The sequence below is a fragment of the Bos javanicus genome, chromosome 18, assembly GCF_032452875.1.
Source record: "Bos javanicus breed banteng chromosome 18, ARS-OSU_banteng_1.0, whole genome shotgun sequence".
NCBI classification, from domain to species: domain Eukaryota; kingdom Metazoa; phylum Chordata; class Mammalia; order Artiodactyla; family Bovidae; genus Bos; species Bos javanicus.
The window spans coordinates 35,219,428-35,236,478 of NC_083885.1; the positions used below are offsets into that span (position 1 = coordinate 35,219,428).

The window sequence follows — 17,051 nt, forward strand, 5'->3', positions numbered from 1 at the left end:
CTTCAGGGCCTTGATTTTCCTCTCTTTAAAAGAGGAGGAAGGCCATTATTCCCATGCAGAGTAGTTTTTTTTTTTTTTTAATCATCTAGGAGTGGGTGTTGGCTGAGGCAGAAGCCAGGGAGGCCAATGGAAAGACTACTCCAAATTGGGGTACAAGGTGGAGAGTTGTCAATTACCTGATAACCTGACTGTGTGTACCTATACCCTATAGAGCCTGGGGTGCCTGATCTGGTCTCTCCCAGAGTCACCCTACACACATGTCCCTGTGTATACCACAGGCACCCCTACATGCCCCCCCAAAGTGCTGAAGAAAGCTGGGAGGAGAGGAATCTGTCTTGAGGATGAATTTTCCATCTCCTGGAAGGACGAGAGTAGAAGAACCAGAGTGGAGGCCACCCAGGGAAGGATGGTGCTTCTGGGAGCCTGGGGAGCACGGCCTTGACTCCTGGCAAGCTTAAGCTCCTACCTGGTGCCCCCAAGACCCTTGATTCATAGCTGGCACACTGCACTGAAGCTGCTGCTCCAACTCTGAGGACTTCCAGTGTGACCCAGGTGGAGGTAAATGAAGACAACTTGGAGATCAAGCCTGCAGCAGTCTGCACTGGGCACTATGGTGGACAGCATCCCAGGAGAATTCCCTGGCCTTCCTCTTCCTCACTCAGGAAGCAGGGGCACAGGGAGGTGAGGGTGGGAAGAGATGGACAGACAGGAGACACTGAGCCACAAGCCCTATATAACCTGGGAAGGCTGACTGGAAACTTGGGTGAGGGAAGCAGGGCCCAGGGCAGAGTCCCAAGGGGACAGAGGCTTAAGGCAGATGCTGCACAGAGAAGCAGAGGAGATGCGACAGTGGGTCCAGCCACACCCTCTTCCCCGGCCCTCAGACAGCTGAATGGTCCTGGTGCACCCCCTTGTGGCCAAAGGGAGGATGGCACTGTCAACAGTCCAGAGCTCGGCTCTGGCTCCCTGTGATTGTAACAGCCTTGGACTCCAGGTACATATTTCCCCAGGGGTTAAATGGGGGAAAAGGCTGCAGGCACCTGCAGAGCCAAATGGAACAAGAAAAGGACTGGGGTGGACATAAGTCAAGAAAGCCAGAATGGAGACAAAGGGAGCCTGAATCTGGTCATGAGGGACTGGTCTGTCTTGCATCAGTGCAATAAGTGACCTTCTAAGGTGTAAGAGTGAACACGGTGCAGAGGAAGCCTGGGCATGTTCAGCCCTCTACACTCTTGTCCTCCAGTTCCCCAAGACCCTCCCAAGGCTCCATATCCCTTAATTCAGCTCTCTGCTCCCTGTCTCTGCTGCTGCTAAGTCGCTTCAGTCATGTCCAACTCTTGTGCAACCCCATAGACGGCAGCCCACCAGGCTCCCCCATCCCTGGGATTCTCCAGGCAAGAACGCTGGAGTGGGTTGCCATTTCCTTCTCCAAATCATGAAAGTGAAAGTACAGTCGCTCAGTCATGTCCGACTCTGAGCGATCCCATGGACTGCAGCCTACCAGGCTCCTCCGCCCATGGGATTTTCCAGGCAAGAGTACTGGAGTGGGGTGCCATTGCCTTTTCCAGCTCCTTGTCTTTAATGCCTAATAATATATCCTTTTTTTTAAAGTGCTTAATAACACAAAAGCAGAACAATCTACAACATGGTGCACTCCTCCCCCATACCTCACATCCTAGCCCCCTGCCAAAACCCAAAAAGAGTGATTTCTCATCCAATCACACAAATACCTACTGAGCATTCACACTGGTGGGCACTGTGCTGTTGAGAACTAACAACATGCAAGTGATTCGTTTCATTTTACAGATGAGCAAACCAGCTTCAAGGCATTAAATCACAATGGACAGCGTCACATGGTTGGCCAGAAAGGGAGCCACAGTCTCCTGCTGCCTGGCCTCACACACAACTTAAGAAAGGTCCTGGTGACCCAGAGAGGCCGGTGATTTACAAGAGAGACCATTACATCATGTGCTCACACCTCTTCATTCTTGATGTCAACCCTCCTAACAAGCTGGAGCATGTCTGAAAGCTGAGCCCAAAGCACAAGAACAGCTACAAGTAGGAAAAGATGTCTAGTGTGCTGTAGTCGACACTGCTGACCACATGGGGCCAGGGACAAACCACTGGAGGCAGACCTGGGCCCTCAGAGACTGTGGCTTGGTCCCATTTCATTTAACATCTAATGGCCCTAATTCAAGAGAAGCTCTGCTATGTTCAGTGTAGGCTGCTATGAAAGCAGGAAAGCAAGACTAATACATTCCAGAAAGGGGTTATGCAAGATGTTTAAAATCTGGATCTTTCCTTCTCTGCCATCCAGAAACCCTGGTCACCCTGGAAGTCTCATCTTTAAGGGTCCTGAATGGCTGACATTTGCCTGTGCTGAGGTCACTTCAAAAGGCCCTGTGGTTCAGACACTGGCTCCACCTCAGAAACCAAGCCCAAGAAATCAGTGAGAAAACTGAGGGACAAGAGTGTTATTACCCACCAGAGCAAGTTCTGACATGAACTCCCAGGGCAGGGCTTCTGAAACAAGGGTTATCAGTTCCTGTGTGGACTGTCCTGACCATAAACAGCTTCCCAGATAAAATCAAGCTACAGTATACACCAGTGCAAGGTGTAATCAGTGAAGAGAAAAAAAGAAGTGTATGGGGGGTTGGGGGAAGGCAACAAAGGGAAAAGAGAAAAATGGACAGGTGAGAGGTGAGCTGAATATGGACGGGGCTCTGGGACTCTGTTCTGAGTGACATGAGGGCCTGGGCCTCATGCATCCCTTGGACTCTTGAGTCTTCTGGTGTAAAGAGAAGGGAAGGGGGTTGATGGGGGCTCCCTAAGAGTCAGACCAGCACTACAACGCTGTGAACAAAAATCTGGAAGAATGCCCTAGCGTCACCAGCAGGGGTCTCGGCTTGGATGGCTGATGGGTTAAGTGCGTTCTCTTTGCTCACCTATATGTTCGAATTTCTCTTATTTTAGATATCTTCAGCAGATATTTTAAACGATAAAACGTTTGTTCAATACAACACATTTGAACGATGGAAGAGTACTTAAAATTAAAGACTGACATATTTCCCCTCCCAGTCCCTCCAACCCTTCCTCTGCAGAGGCTGCCACTCCAGGTTGGTTGTCTACGCTTCCAAACACATTTTCATGTGCACATTACCTGGTGTTCTACTAAAATGAGACTATATTACACACAACACTCTGCAACTTCTCACTTAACAAGATATTTCTAAATCAATCTTCATGGAACATCACATTTTTGAGCACCTGAATAGTATTCCACTGTGAGCACAGACCATGGTTTATTTAACCATTCCCCTGTCCACAGCAATCCCTCTGGTTCGAACAGGTTGCAGTTAGTTACCTCCAAGGCTGGTGCAGACACCTCTGTGCATGCCATCCTGTGCTCACCTATGGGATGCGACCCTGTAGGTGGGTGTGCAGGGTCACAAAGTACCTGCACGTGCAGTATTTAAACAAGGCAGTAAAAGCTTGTTCCCCAGGGACCTATACCAAGTTATCCTTCCAACTCCACTTTTGGAATTTTTTTAAAAAAATTATGTTTAGGACTTCCCCGGCAGTCCAATGGTTAAGAACCCATGCTGATATGATCATCCCTCGTATAATCTCTGGTCGGCAGGAGAAACTGAGATCCCACATGCCACGAGGCACAGCCAAAAATAAATAAGTAAAAAATTATGTTTAGTTAAAAAGAAGATCAAAAAAGAAAAACAGAAGGGACTTCCGTGGCAGTCCAGTGGTTGAGACTCTCGGCTTCCACCTTGGGAGGCACGGGTTCGATCCCTGGTCAGGGAACTAGGATCCCACTAGTCGCGTAGCGAGGCCAAAATTAATTAATTAACTTTTTTTTTTAAGACACCTACATTAAAAAAAAAAAGTAAGAAAAGAAAGAAACCACCCTGCCCAGTCATGCAGGAAGGAGGCATGGCAGGGGTGTGAAGGGGAACCCCTGGCTGTGGCTCTCTGTGCTCTGCTCGCCAAATTAGGCTCCACGCCAAGTATACTCCTCAGGGCAAGCTTGTGTCCCCTTGGCCTGCTGTGAAGGCTGCTCCCCAGCCTCCTGGCAGGACTTGTGGGCAGGATGAGGCTTCTAAGGGAGTTTGCCCTGGTGGCAGGCCAACAGATGGCGCAGGCTGAGCTGCCGCCGGCCAGCATGCTGATGACTTCCAGACTGGAATCATCAGTGCTGCTTCCCTGGAGCTCCAGATCCACACAGCCACCTCCCTCAGACACGCAGACTGAGTGCTTCTGCGATGGAGCACCTCCTCCACCACCTGTCCATGCCCCAGACCTTCTCCCCTCCTGCTGGGGCCTGTCTCAGAAGCAGTTCCAGCACCCACCCAGACATCTGAGGTCAAAATCCTGATCTCTAACCCCTCTCACCTCTATACCTAAAGCAAACTGGCCCAATCTTGCGGGTCTCATTCCCTAAGCTGGTCTCTGACCCAGTTCTTCTTCTGCCCATGTGCCACTCCTGCCCCAGTTCAGCCCCATTCTCTCACCTGGAGAGCTAGGATAGCATATCCTCTAGCCTGGCTCCTCCTAAACCAAACCTCCAGAGCCCCGTATCCCGTTTCTAATCGCATCACACCACCAACCCTCACCCCCTTCACAGTCCTTCCCTCCTTCATGTACTGAGGGATCAAGTCCAAGCTGGCTCATGGCAGCAAGACCTCCCTCCTGCCCACCCCTGGCCTCCGCCCCTGCTCTGGGGCCTCATCCTCTTGCAGCAGCACTGGGAGAGGAACAGTCTAGTCGCCACCACGGATTTGTGCCAGCTCATCAGTCTTTGGGCATGGGGGGAAGGGGTCTCTTCACACAGCAACATCACTGGCCAGGGCAGCTGGGACAACACAGGCCATCAAACACTGAGGGGAAAACTTCAGGTGCATGTGGGGGGCCCTCACAACTCAGGAGACTCGAAGTAGCTGTGGCTTTGGTCCATGTGCTAACCCTCTCCATGTGTACACCCTTCCCCTGAGGGGCCCCCCTCCCAGAGCTGCTCTGTCGTGCTTGTGATCATCGGGTTGCCAGAACTGTGTCCTCTCTCCCTCTGGATCACATCTGGCTCTAAGGAGTTCTGGGCTGAGCTAAGTTTGTCTTGCTGTCTAAGCCATGGTCACCCAATTTCATCAAACCAATATATTCTCCTCTGACAAACAAAATGGAACATACAAAATGTTTCCAGGCAAGAAAATAAACAGAAACTCTTGAGCAAGACATTTCCCACACACTGACCCTGACCTAAGTGAAGGATCTCCCTCTTGCTCTCTCTATTACAACTTTCATCCCTCCTAAGCCACTTCCCAAGGCACCCAAAGCCTTTGATGAACCAGCCCGAGGCAACTATCCACCCTCAGCCCTGCGTACCCCTGACACGTGCTCTATTCTCTTCCTGGTTCCCAATTTCTCCTGATCTTCTACGCGGTTTGATGTTTCTAAAACTACAAATGCCTTCTTCCCACCTCCCCAACCTGGCTACTTTTGTGTGTGACAGTTTTACTGAGATATAGTTCATATGCCATACAATTTTCCCATTTAAAATGTACAATTCAATGGCTTTTAGTATATTCAGAGTTGCACAACCATCACAATTAATTTTACAACATTTTCATTGCCCCAAAAAGAAGCCTTATAAGCTGTTACTCCTCACATGCTCCCACTGTCCCAAAGTATGCTTCATGCCTACTGGACATTTAGCACTATCTTTTTTAAAAGTCTCTACTGAATTTGTTATAATATTGCTTCTTTTGTTTATGTTCTGTTGTTTTGGGCCATGAGCCATGTGGGATCTTAAACTTCCTGACTAGGGATCAAACCCACACCCCATGCATTGGAAGGTGAAGTCTTAACAACTGGACCGCCAGGGAAACCCTCAATTCTGTTTTGATCTCCGCCAGTCTGTCCATTAGGTGCATGGGCTCCCCCAGGCAAGGCCTGTGTGATATGTTTTCATTGCCCACTCGGGGCCCAGCATGGCACCCGCCTCCCAGGAGTGACGAGAAGGAATGACCATAGTGGGAGCAGCTGGCTTCCCTGACTGCTCACTCAGCACCAGGCCCTGTACTTCACGCCGCTAACATCTCAGAGCGATTCTATTAATGCTCTCATTGTGCAGCTGAGGATAAACCACTTGCCCAGGGTCACAAAGCCAGTAAGAGGCTGAGCTGAGATTCCTCAGTGAGCCGAGTTCATCTGTGAGCTCCGCTCTGTCCGTCCACTGTCTCTGTCCATTGACTCTGTGCCTGGTCGTCAGTTTCCAGCCCCGCTCTTCTCTGTTCTCATCAAGGTCACCGACGACCTCTGAACAGCAAACCAAATAGAGAGCTGTCTGACTTTATTTCAATATCCAGGACACCGCTGTCAGTCACCACCCCTTCCTTTCTCTCCTACCCACCTCTCAGGGGATGCCTTTGGCCTTTCTGGCAGGACCATCTTTTGCCCCATTCTTGCTTAATGGAAGCTCTTCCTGGGGGAGGGTCTCACCATCTAGGGTGTCTACTCTTCTGACTCAATTCTCTCCTGGGGTCAGTGGCCACACTTCTACACTGATTCCCCAAGCTCACACCTGAGCAGCAAAAATAGCCTCCACCTCTTCAGTCAAATGGCTCACAGATCCCTCATTCCCATCTTCTTGCTCTTTCTCCAAACTGTTCCTTCCACATTCCTCTGTCATTTCACCTGCCACCTACATAGGTGCCTAAGCCAGGGTGGAGACATCAGCCTTGACTCTTCATTCCTCCTCAGACTCCTTATCCAACCCTCATATCCTATTAATTCTTCTCCCTGTAAATTCCCCCCCAATGCTAGCTGCCAATGCCTGAAGACATCTTCTCTGCCTCGGGTTACTTCTAAGACCCTGCAGACTGTTCTTCCCACCTCCAGTGTGGCCCCAATCCCTTGGAAACACACGTTTCAGACTGCAGGTACATTCTACAGTACAAAGTAAGTAGTCTTACCCTCCCATTTCCTGTGTTCAGGACAAAGCCCTTCCTGCAGTTTTTGCAGTTCTTCAAAGTTAATCTCTTGGGACTTCCCTGGTGGCCAGTGGCTAAGACTCCACGCTTCCACTGCAGGGGGTGTGGGTTCAGTCCCTTGTCAGGAAACTAAGATCCTGCATGCCACAAGGCACAGCCAAAATTTTTTAAAAAGCAGCAACAACAAAGATAAACTCTTTCCAGCCACATTTCTGGCCACATCACAATTAGTGCTGAATACCTAACTGTGCCACTAATAACTCATTAGTGCCACTCCTGGAGACACCATCTATGTTTGCATCTGCAGTTTGATGTGGCCAAGACCAGCCTGGAGTCTCACTTTCCTCTTCCTATAGAAGACTGCCTCTTGTGAAATAATGTTGAAATGCAGAAGAAAATGCTGTAATGAACAGAAGGCAAGTGACTCACGACAGAGAGGGAAAAAGTGCTCTGGAAGACAACCAGCAAATCAAGCATGTGAGCTCTTCAACCATGATCCCTGAGCATCTAATTCACTGGCTGAGGAAAACCATCCTTGGGACCACCGAGCTCACATGGAAGCTGAGAATATCACAGAGGTCCTCCTCCTAAATGTTAATATATTTCTTTACAACAGGAAGGAGATGAGCTGAATGGTCCAAGTGTCAGGGAGAGCCCCCATTCCAAATTAGGAACTCACATCTGGTACCCATCAGCTGAGTTACAGCTGCATAATCCAGCAAGTCACATGCTTTTTCAGTATTTTCCAAGTTTCTGAGTAAGAGGAGAGCTAATTCATTGCAAAATCCTGGAAATAATGACCAACTCAGCAACAATGAGAAACCCCTGGACTCAGATTATGGTCCCTAAATATCTTTTTTCCTATAAAAAGAAACAGGTTGCCTAAGAGAAATGATGACTCTAGGTCTGGATCAAAAAATGTACAAGATAACATTAGAATATACTGTCATCTCAGCAATAAAGAAGATTACAGGGTTATGTCAAAAAACTTATACAATAGGCAGCATATTGTATCATCTCCCATTGGCCAAAGGACAATTTGAGCATCGATAAAGTTGAGAGATTGAAGCACAACAAATATATTAAAAGCCTAAGTCTGTTATGATACTAAACAAACAAAAAGAAGAGTAAACAAACCTCATTAGTCATCTTTGGAGGATGTTGGAAAACCAACTCATTATTTTGGAAGCTAGACCAACCTAGATAGCATATTCAAAAGCAGAGACATTACTTTGCCAACAAAGGTTCGTCTAGTCAAGGCTATGGTTTTTCCTGTGGTCATGTATGGATGTGAGAGTTGGACTGTGAAGAAGGCTGAGCACCAAAGAATTGATGCCTTTGAACTGTGGTGTTGGAGAAGACTCTTGAGAGTCCCTTGGACTGCAAGGAGATCCATCCAGTCCATTCTGAAGGAGATCAGCCCTGGGATTTCTTTGGAGGGAATGATGCTGAGGCTGAAACTCCAGTACTTTGGCAACCTCATGCGAAGAGCTGACTCATTGGAAAAGACTCTGATGCTGGGAGGGATTGGGGGCAAGAGGAGAAGGAGACGACAGAGGATGAGATGGCTGGATGGCATCACTGACTCTATGGACGTGAGTCTGAGTGAACTCGGGGAGTTTGTGATGGACAGGGAGGCCTGGCGTGCTGCAATTCATGGGGTCGCAAAGAGTCGGACACGACTGAGTGACTGAACTGAACTAACTGAACTGAAATAAGGGAAAGAATCAAGTATTTATCTTGCCTCTCCTATACAGATGGTATGTCAAGGTAATCAAGTACTAGATTCAAAGTACTACAGGGTTCAAAGTACTAGAACTTTCCAGCTTTAGAAGGAATTCTGCTAGCAATTCCAGAAGGAAAGATAAAATTAAAATATCACCATTTTGCAAACCCTAATGAAATCACGGTTCTAGGCAATAAACATCAATGATTCCTTTGTCATAAAAAGAGAAACAACTAAACAGAAACAGCTCTCAATAGAAGCACAAACATTACCTATTAAATATTGCTTTTAACAAATAACCAGATTCTAATTAAGTTTCTTGATCTAACTACCAATTAACAAGGGGCACGTTAAACTATACAGCAGAGAGAAAACCAGCAAAACTGAGATGAAGGAAAATCTATAGGGAGGTGGGAGGCGGGTTCAGGATGGGGAAACACACGTACACCCATGGCTGATTCATGTCAATGTATGGCAAAAACCACTACAATATTGTAAAGTAACTAGCCTCCAATTAAATTAATTTAAAAAAAGGAAAATCTGTAAATTAAATGACCCAGCTTCTTCAACAAATAAAAGGAAAAGTGAAAGAGAAAACCTATATACTAAAAGACTTGTGACAGCATCAATTGCTTGATTGATGGATCATAACTGGACTCCAAGTGAAACAAATTGTATTAAAAAATCATTTGAGACAATCAGACAAATTTAAACCCTAAGTGGATATTTGATGACACCCAAAACTAATGTTTCTTTTAAAGGAGGAATAATAGGGTTGTGGTTACGTTAACAAAAAAAGTCATGATCTTTTTTTAGAAACACCAAAATATTTACAGCTGAAATGATACACTGTCTGGGATTGACTTCAAAATAACTGGAGTGGGGTGATAAATGAAGCTATTATCAACACAAGATTGATAAAGGTAACAAGAACTGAACAAGTTGTAATTAGGTGTCTATTACTTACAGAATCATTATACTATTCCCTCCAATTTATATATGTTTAATGATTTCCATAATAAATGAAAGTGAATGATAAGCAGTTTTTAAAAGGAAAGGGGAGACTTTGGAGGGCACAGCCAGAGCCTCACTCATACTTGTATTCCCAGCAGCCAGTCAAATTAATAGCAATGCTTTTAGGCTGAAACCAAGGTCAAAGCTGAGGGTTCAAGCTCAGAACTATGTTAATCCCTGGAACACCTACTTGGCTCTTTTATTTGGCCCAGAAGCTTGCACAGAGTAAGCCTTCAGGAAGTGTGTTTTTGAATGAACAAATGAAGACTCGAACATCGAAATAGTACTACACATATTCCTCATGATCTGAAATATGTTCACTTAGTCACATACAAACACCTCGAATTCAGCCAGCTTCTGCAGAAGGTGGTGCCCCAAGCCACCACTCTCTCTGCCCCCACGTCCAGCGCTGAGGGGCCAGACGCTTCCTCTCCTGGGCTCACCTCAATTAAAAAAATTTTTTTTAATTTTATTCATTGGCTGCAACAGGTATTAGTTGCGGCATAAAGGCTTCCATAGTTGTGTTGCAGGGGCTTAATTGCTCCAAGGCACGTGGGATCTTAGTTCCCTGATCAGGGATTGAACCCATGTCCCCTGCAGGGCAAGGCAGATTCTTAACCACTGGACTACCAGGGAAGTCCCTCACCCCAATTTTTTTAAACCAAGGGTCTGAATTCCCAGATTTGTGCTCTCATCCTCCAAACCCCACCAGCCAGGACTCCTTTTGGTCCCGGTGAAGGCCTATCTATTTCTCCCCAACCTGCTGGTCTCTCTGCCTGAAATGCTCCCGCCCAGCACACCCCACCTCACACCCACCCCAGCTCTTGCTCAACTGGCTCCTCATGGTTCACACTTCATCTGGAAAATCCTTTTCTCAGCAGGGCCTTAACCAGCCCTCTTTAAAGAGAGTTCACCTCTGATTCTCTATCACTTCTCCATTGTCCTTTTCACAAGCATCACCCTTAATATTTCTTTGCTTGACCATAACAGTAATAGCAGTTAACACACTGACTGAGTACGTACCATGTGCCAAGTTCATGCCAAGTGTTTTACAGGGAGTATCTTTTTTTTTTCCCCTAAACAGTTCTCTTTATTTATTTGGCCGCACTGTGAGGCATGTGGGATCTTAGCTCCCCATCAGGGATCAAACCCATGCCCCCTGCATTGGAATGCAGAGTCTTAACCACTGGGCTGCCAGGGAAGTCCCTAAAACAATTATTTTGTTTAGCCTTCACAATCGCTCCATCAGTAAATATATATATATATATATATATTTTTTTTTTTTTTTTTTTGCTAAGTAGCTTCAGTCGTGTCCGACTCTGCGTGACCCCACAGACAGCAGCCACCAGGCTCCCCCATCCCTGGGATTCTCCAGGCAAGAGTACTGGAATGGGGTGCCATTGCCTTAAATTTGTATTATTATTACCCTTTTGCAAATGATGAAACTCAGGACAGAGCAGTTACACGGCCACAGAGGCATGAAATAGTAAGCCCACACTTGTAACCACTATGTTACACCGATTGCTTAATGTCTTTTCCTGGCCCCTTATAGTCTCCACCCTCAGACTTTAAGGGAACAAGAGAACATTATTCAACAAAGTATCTCAAACCCTACCACAGTGCCTGGCATAAAACAGGTGCTCCCTAAGTATATGTGGAATGCATGAAAGCATTCAAAGCAATACTGTGCTAAAAGGAAAAAAAAAAGTAACACTATGTGATTTCTCTTTCTCTATCTCTGACCCACCTCCTCTTCCCCACAAGTCCCTAGGCACAGGACCCAGCTTCCAGAAGGTATTAAGCACATGCAGAAATACTTAGAGCTGGGAAGAGCTTTTGTGACCACCCAGCTCTGTCCCCTCAGTTCACCAAGAGGTAGGACTTTCTCCTACCTCTGAGAAGAGACAAGCAAGGTGGACAATGGAGGATACATGGACTTCAGAGGTCCTAAGAGACTGAGTTCTAGCAAAAGAGGTCAGTAGCAGATGCTCTGAGGAAGTGGAATGCAGGAAGGAGGGCAAGGGTGTGGTGGAGGATCAAGAAGTACTGGCCCTACCTCGCAGAACAAACACCCACTCACCACCCAATGCCCCGAGCCTTCTGGAAACTGTCCCATTTTTAAACATATTCTTTGGAAGCCTCATCTTCTCAAGATACACCTATAGATCTCACCAGGGACCACAGGCTTCCTTGGTTTCTCCTTCCTACCTTCCTCCCCACTCTTTCCCTTTTCCCTGGAGATAAGGAAGCAAAAGCATCCAGGAACAAACGGCTGGAGGCCAGGCCTCTGATGTGACCTTCAGCAGGCCTTCTTGTAGAGGACAAGAGGAGTTTCTGGGCACTTCTTCCTGCCTCTGGTTATCTCCAGACCCTGAAATTCCTGAACATATCCATCAGAGTCCCAAGAATCTCAAACTCTAAGTTAAGTGATTTCTAGGAAAGCAGCACAGACACCACAAGAGCTGCAACTGGATGGAGAGGGCCAAAATTCTAGCCTAGCATGGCCACAAAGGGGTTCTCAGATGGTATGGTACAGGGTCTGGGCCTTAAAGAGTAAGAATCACTGGGCTTCACCAGGATAAGAAAGAAACAGAGGAAGTGGCGTTCGCAAATAATCCTGAAAGGAGCTAACATTTATCTATCTCAGTGCTTGGTGCTGAGCTAAGTGTTTTACACATAATAACTTGTTGTTATCTAAGGATTTGGTGAGACAGGCACTGTTAATGTGTCAGATGAAGGATCCAAGGCCTAGAGGTGTTGAATAACTTGGTTAAATTAGGTGATTCAGTAACTGGTGGGGCTGGGATTCAGTCAGATTTGAAAGTCCAAAGTCCACCACAAAATGTGCACCAAAAGTTGGGAGTGGCTTACATGAGGGAAAGGAACATATGTGAAAGAGTGAGGGAATCGCTGAATGTCACACTGAAGGACTGGATGGTGATCCACAAGGGGGACCATGTGTGAGCAGTGCTGTAGGAAGAATGGCCTAATGTGTTTATGGAGGATGATGAAAGATCTTTTGGGAACTCTGTGCCCCCAGAAACTCTACAGGGGTGGGGCAGGAGGGCAGCAGCAGGAGTGAGGAAAGCCTAAAAAAGAAACAAATTTACCAAAGGCCAGTTGGTAATCTAAGCTATCCACATTCAGATTTAAGCAAATAAAGATCTTCCTCCAGTCCCAGTCAGTCCACAAAATTCCCATTAAATACCACTGTGTGCCACCCTGCCCTGTGCAGCCTCCCTGTTTCTCCTCTGTTTGCCACAGTGAGGACAATGAGGCTGCTGGCAAGTTCCTACAACCCAGCATAACCACTCTCATCAGGGAGGTGAAAGACATTTTTTGCACATTTATGTTAAAACCATAATGCCCACAATTGTATTTGAACTTCAGTAAGTTTTAAAATTTTAAAGGATTTATTTTCACATCACTGGCCTAGTTTGAAAGATCCATAATAACTGTTTGGTTGGTTGGTTGTTTTTTTTTATTGAGGTCACTTTTAACCTCAGTAACTTTATAATGAGAAAATTTTCTCCTGAACGTGAATCATCCGGCCATCTTCCCGCTCCAGCTACCAACCAGAAGGCTAGCAGTACTTCTGTTCAAGGCATATCACCTGGAGGTCAGGGATGGGAGCTCACAGCCCAGCCACTGTGCCCTTCACTACCACCTAGGGGGCAGGGGTGGGAAGGGAGAGGAAGAAGAGAAGGCTGGACTCAGGGAAGTCGATGCTGTGCCTCAGGGAGTCAATCCCACTTCGGAGCTGCGCGTCCTGAGAAGAAAGGGAAACTCCACTTCTCACTACTCCTGTACTAAGCAACCCTATCTGAACACACATCCTCATGGAGGGGGTGGGAATTATTGTCAGATACACGTGTATGAACCTCCAGACTTTCAGGGCTCTCCCAAACACTGCCTTCAGGAGTGAAGTGCCTTCAGCATCCCCAGCCAGTGGATCGGCGACGGAAGGACAACTCTAGCTAAGCTGGCCCAGCAATTCTCCCGAACGGCTCACTCCGCAGGAAAACACAATGATGCCAAAGGCCTTGGTGTACGTGTTGGGAGGGAAAGCAGGGGACTTTTCCGATTAGCTTCCCTAAGCGCTGCCAGGAGACAGCTCTCTCGCTACGTCAGGATAAAGAAACTTGTATGAGCACATCTCGCAGCAACTAACCACTCCGAAGAGGCCCTCTCTTCCAAACTACACGTCGGGCAAAACGGAAAAAGAAGCGGCCCCAGCAGAGGCGAACCACTACGGTTCTTAAAGCTTCTTTTGTGTTTGGGCCTTCACGGAGCTGCAACTAGAGGTACATTCCCTTCCGGCGCACCCATCAGCTCCTGCATTCCCAGCAGGCCTTTCAGGCCCAGATCCGGCTCCCCGACCTCTCAGACCCTTCGAGCACCCCCAGATTCCCCTCCCAGACCTCAGAAACTTCAGGCCTGGCTCGATCTCCTTGCCGGGCTTTCGAGGCCCAGCACCCCGGCCCCGCGGCTCACCCTCGAGCGTCTCGCACTGCACCAGGTTGAGGTAGTCCGCCTGGCTGAGCACCCCAGCCTTCAGGCCGCGCACCAGTCCCTCCAAGTAGCCATTGTCCACGTTGAAGTAAAGCTCCGGGAAGAACGACATGGCTGCGGCGGGGCGGCTGGACCGGAGGGCCCGGACCGGCCGGCACGCAGCACAACTCTTAAGATCAGCTGACTCGGCGCCCACAGCAGGCTGTCAAGAGCGTCAGGTGACGCGCAAGCGGCTCACGTGACCACGACGGGGCGGGGCTCCGTTTCCGGACAATTTCGGTGCAGAACGCTTGCGCAGGTGTAGGCTGCGGCCTGCCCTCTGGCGCCTGCGCGCTGAGGGGAGGCGGAGGCGGCCCTCCTGCTCCCTGGAGGGAGAGGCTTGGAATGGTCCAGGCCAGCCGCTTAGTGGCGCCCGTGAAGCGGGGGATTCGATTGGGCCTTCACTCTAGATTTTCTGAGTCTGGTATACCCTGGTGCTGTGACGGCCCCAGAAGTAAAGATGGGAGTGGGCGGCCCCTCTTTTGCTTGGAAATGTTCCAGACTGTTGAGCCATCCTTCCTCTGAGAGGGACTGAGGTCCGGTGAGGGCCATGCTTCGCTAAGGGTCACGCGTCGAGTTAGCCGCAAGCAGGCCCTGGAGCCTGAGGCTTGTTAGCATGCTGGGAGGTACAACCCCTCTGCCGCCCTGTGACCCCCTTTCTCGCATTTATCATCAGAGATTCTCAAGAGCAGGAGCGCGGCCCTCCTCTCTTTCTCCCAGCGGTTCCTGGCGCTCTAAGAGCTCGCATGTAAGTGACTTGTGATGGGATAACGCAGGCCCTGGAGTAAGGGGGTGTGTGTGGTGTCGTGGCTTAGAGGAACCTTCGCCCCTGCCGTGACCTCCCCCACCTCCGACGGCGGTCACGTTCGAAATAACGCCACAACCCTGGGGTTGGTTCCATCCTTTTATTGGTGCTCCCCAGCCCCGACCCAGACATCGACCAGCTAGGTGCGGCTGCAGGGGTTCGTGGTGGTACCCAGCTTGCGGCAGTAGCAGAAGGCGTTGAAGAAACGGCAATAGCACGTGGCGCACGGGTCACAGCAGGGTACCTGGTGTCCCAGACAGGATTCATGCAGCCTTACGCAGCGACGTGGGGAGCGTGGCTTGCGTCCTTCCGGATCTAGCACCTACAGGGTTTGGGGAACATGGGCCTCCAAAGGCAGGTTCAGGGACCTGCCCTGATCAAGTTAGGAGAGGAGTGGAGCATGGGGAAGGATGGTCTGCAGTGTTGCCCCAGGTGAGAGAGTCAAGTAGAGATAGAGGTTGATGCCCCTCATTTAAAGACTGTGGCCACACCCCTTGCCCTGAGCAGTTACCTCTGCTAAGGCCTTGGCCTCTGCCTCCTGCAGCAGCGACTCTTCGGCCTGTTCCTCCGTTATCCTCTTCAGCGACGGTTGCAGGCTTAGGCCTGGGACAGGTAATGTGAGGGCAGAAACCCCCCATGCACAAGACACCGCCTCCCAGGCCTGGTATTGGGGAGGGGGAAAGAGGCTAATACAAGGCAGAACAATTTGTGACCAGAGAGTGTCCAGGCCCCACCCAGCCCCATCACTGCCCACACTGACCTTGGAGCTCTAGGAATAAGGCTTCCTCAGGCCTTCCGATGCCCTCCAGGGGAACAGGGCCCATTTGGGCCCCCTGCATGGGGGGCATTGCCAGCAGCAGGGCACAGCTCAGCAGTACTGCGGTCAGCATGGCCTGGCTCAGCGGGAAAACCCACCACTTAGTCCATCTTCATCCCTGGAGCACCCTCTAGGTGCCCTATCCCAGATCTCTAGAGAGTAGGAGTCTTAGCCCAACCTGAGGACTTACCTCTGCTTGCTGGATCCTCGCCCCAGGAGTTGCTGACCATTCCATGTCCCCTGCTTATATGGCAGGATCTAATGAAGGGCCCACACGTGACTGCTTCCTGCAGCCAGGGTATGAGGGGCCCTCCCCAGAAGATGGGAGCATGATTCAGGCCTCTCTCACTGGAACCAGGGCTCTACAAGAGGGGTGCCCATCTCCAATTTGGAGTGAGGTCTCCGGGAGCCCTTCAAAATTTGGGAACAAGATAGGGTGCCCAGGGCCCCCAAATTTCTGCAGGACAGGGACCTGGGGGATGGGTAGGCCGGAGTCATTAGCAGTAACAAGGCAGGCAGCCCTGAACGCTTAATTTAATTTGTGGCCCCGGAGATGGTCATTCAGACCCTACGCATGGCTTGTTTCCTTTGTTTCCAGGAACTTGGGTCAAGGGCATTGAAAGGGGGTGATGGGCCAGTGGCCAAAGCCGGGTGGGGTGAGGTGCAGACCCAGACCCTGGGTTTTGAAGAGGAGTGAGGAGGGGAAAAGACCACTTAGCCAAAAATAGGCCCTCTGCCTCCCTCTCTGGATCTATCCCTGCTCCCCTTCTTCCTCCAGGCTTCTCCAAGATCCCACCCCTGCTCCTACCCCCACACCATTTTCTGCCTGCAGTTCCTGGAAACCAAGGTGATTGAACAGACTGTTCCCTCCCCAGGTGGGCGAGCAGCTTCAAAGTAAAAAGCTTTCAGACTGCCTGCTTCATTAGTGCTAATGGCTGCTCCTTTCCGCCCTGTGTTGTCAGACTTTTGCCCATGCCTGGTCGCGTCAGCATGAGGCGAGTGTGAGGCCTGCCCTTTCATAGAGATGGTGGGACACACAGGACTTCCTGCCTCAGCCTCCCCTCACCACCACCTCCCCAAAGGGCACTTTATCACACGCTTGCCAGTTGGGGAAAGGGATGCAGGCTGAATCAGCTTCCA

At 49.2% G+C, this 17,051-nt stretch overlaps 2 protein-coding genes across 2 annotated transcripts in view; both read right to left on the reverse strand.

Moving 5' to 3' along the window:
* Positions 1 to 14,485, reverse strand: part of ATP6V0D1 (ATPase H+ transporting V0 subunit d1) — a 39,055-nt gene extending 24,570 nt beyond the window's left edge. Inside the window, exon 1 of the mRNA XM_061387640.1 lies at positions 14,233 to 14,485. Within this exon, the coding sequence (XP_061243624.1) occupies positions 14,233 to 14,362 (130 nt within the window). The 5' untranslated portion in view covers positions 14,363 to 14,485. The remainder of the gene's footprint in view (positions 1 to 14,232) is intronic.
* Positions 14,486 to 14,577: 92 nt separating this feature from the next.
* Positions 14,578 to 17,051, reverse strand: AGRP (agouti related neuropeptide). The gene is made up of 3 exons (XM_061387649.1): positions 15,855 to 17,051; positions 15,606 to 15,697; positions 14,578 to 15,416 (listed from the first exon to the last, which is right to left on the reverse strand). The coding sequence occupies exons 1-3, from the start codon at positions 15,982 to 15,984 to the stop codon at positions 15,234 to 15,236; spliced, it is 405 nt and encodes a 134-aa protein (XP_061243633.1). The 5' UTR covers positions 15,985 to 17,051; the 3' UTR covers positions 14,578 to 15,233.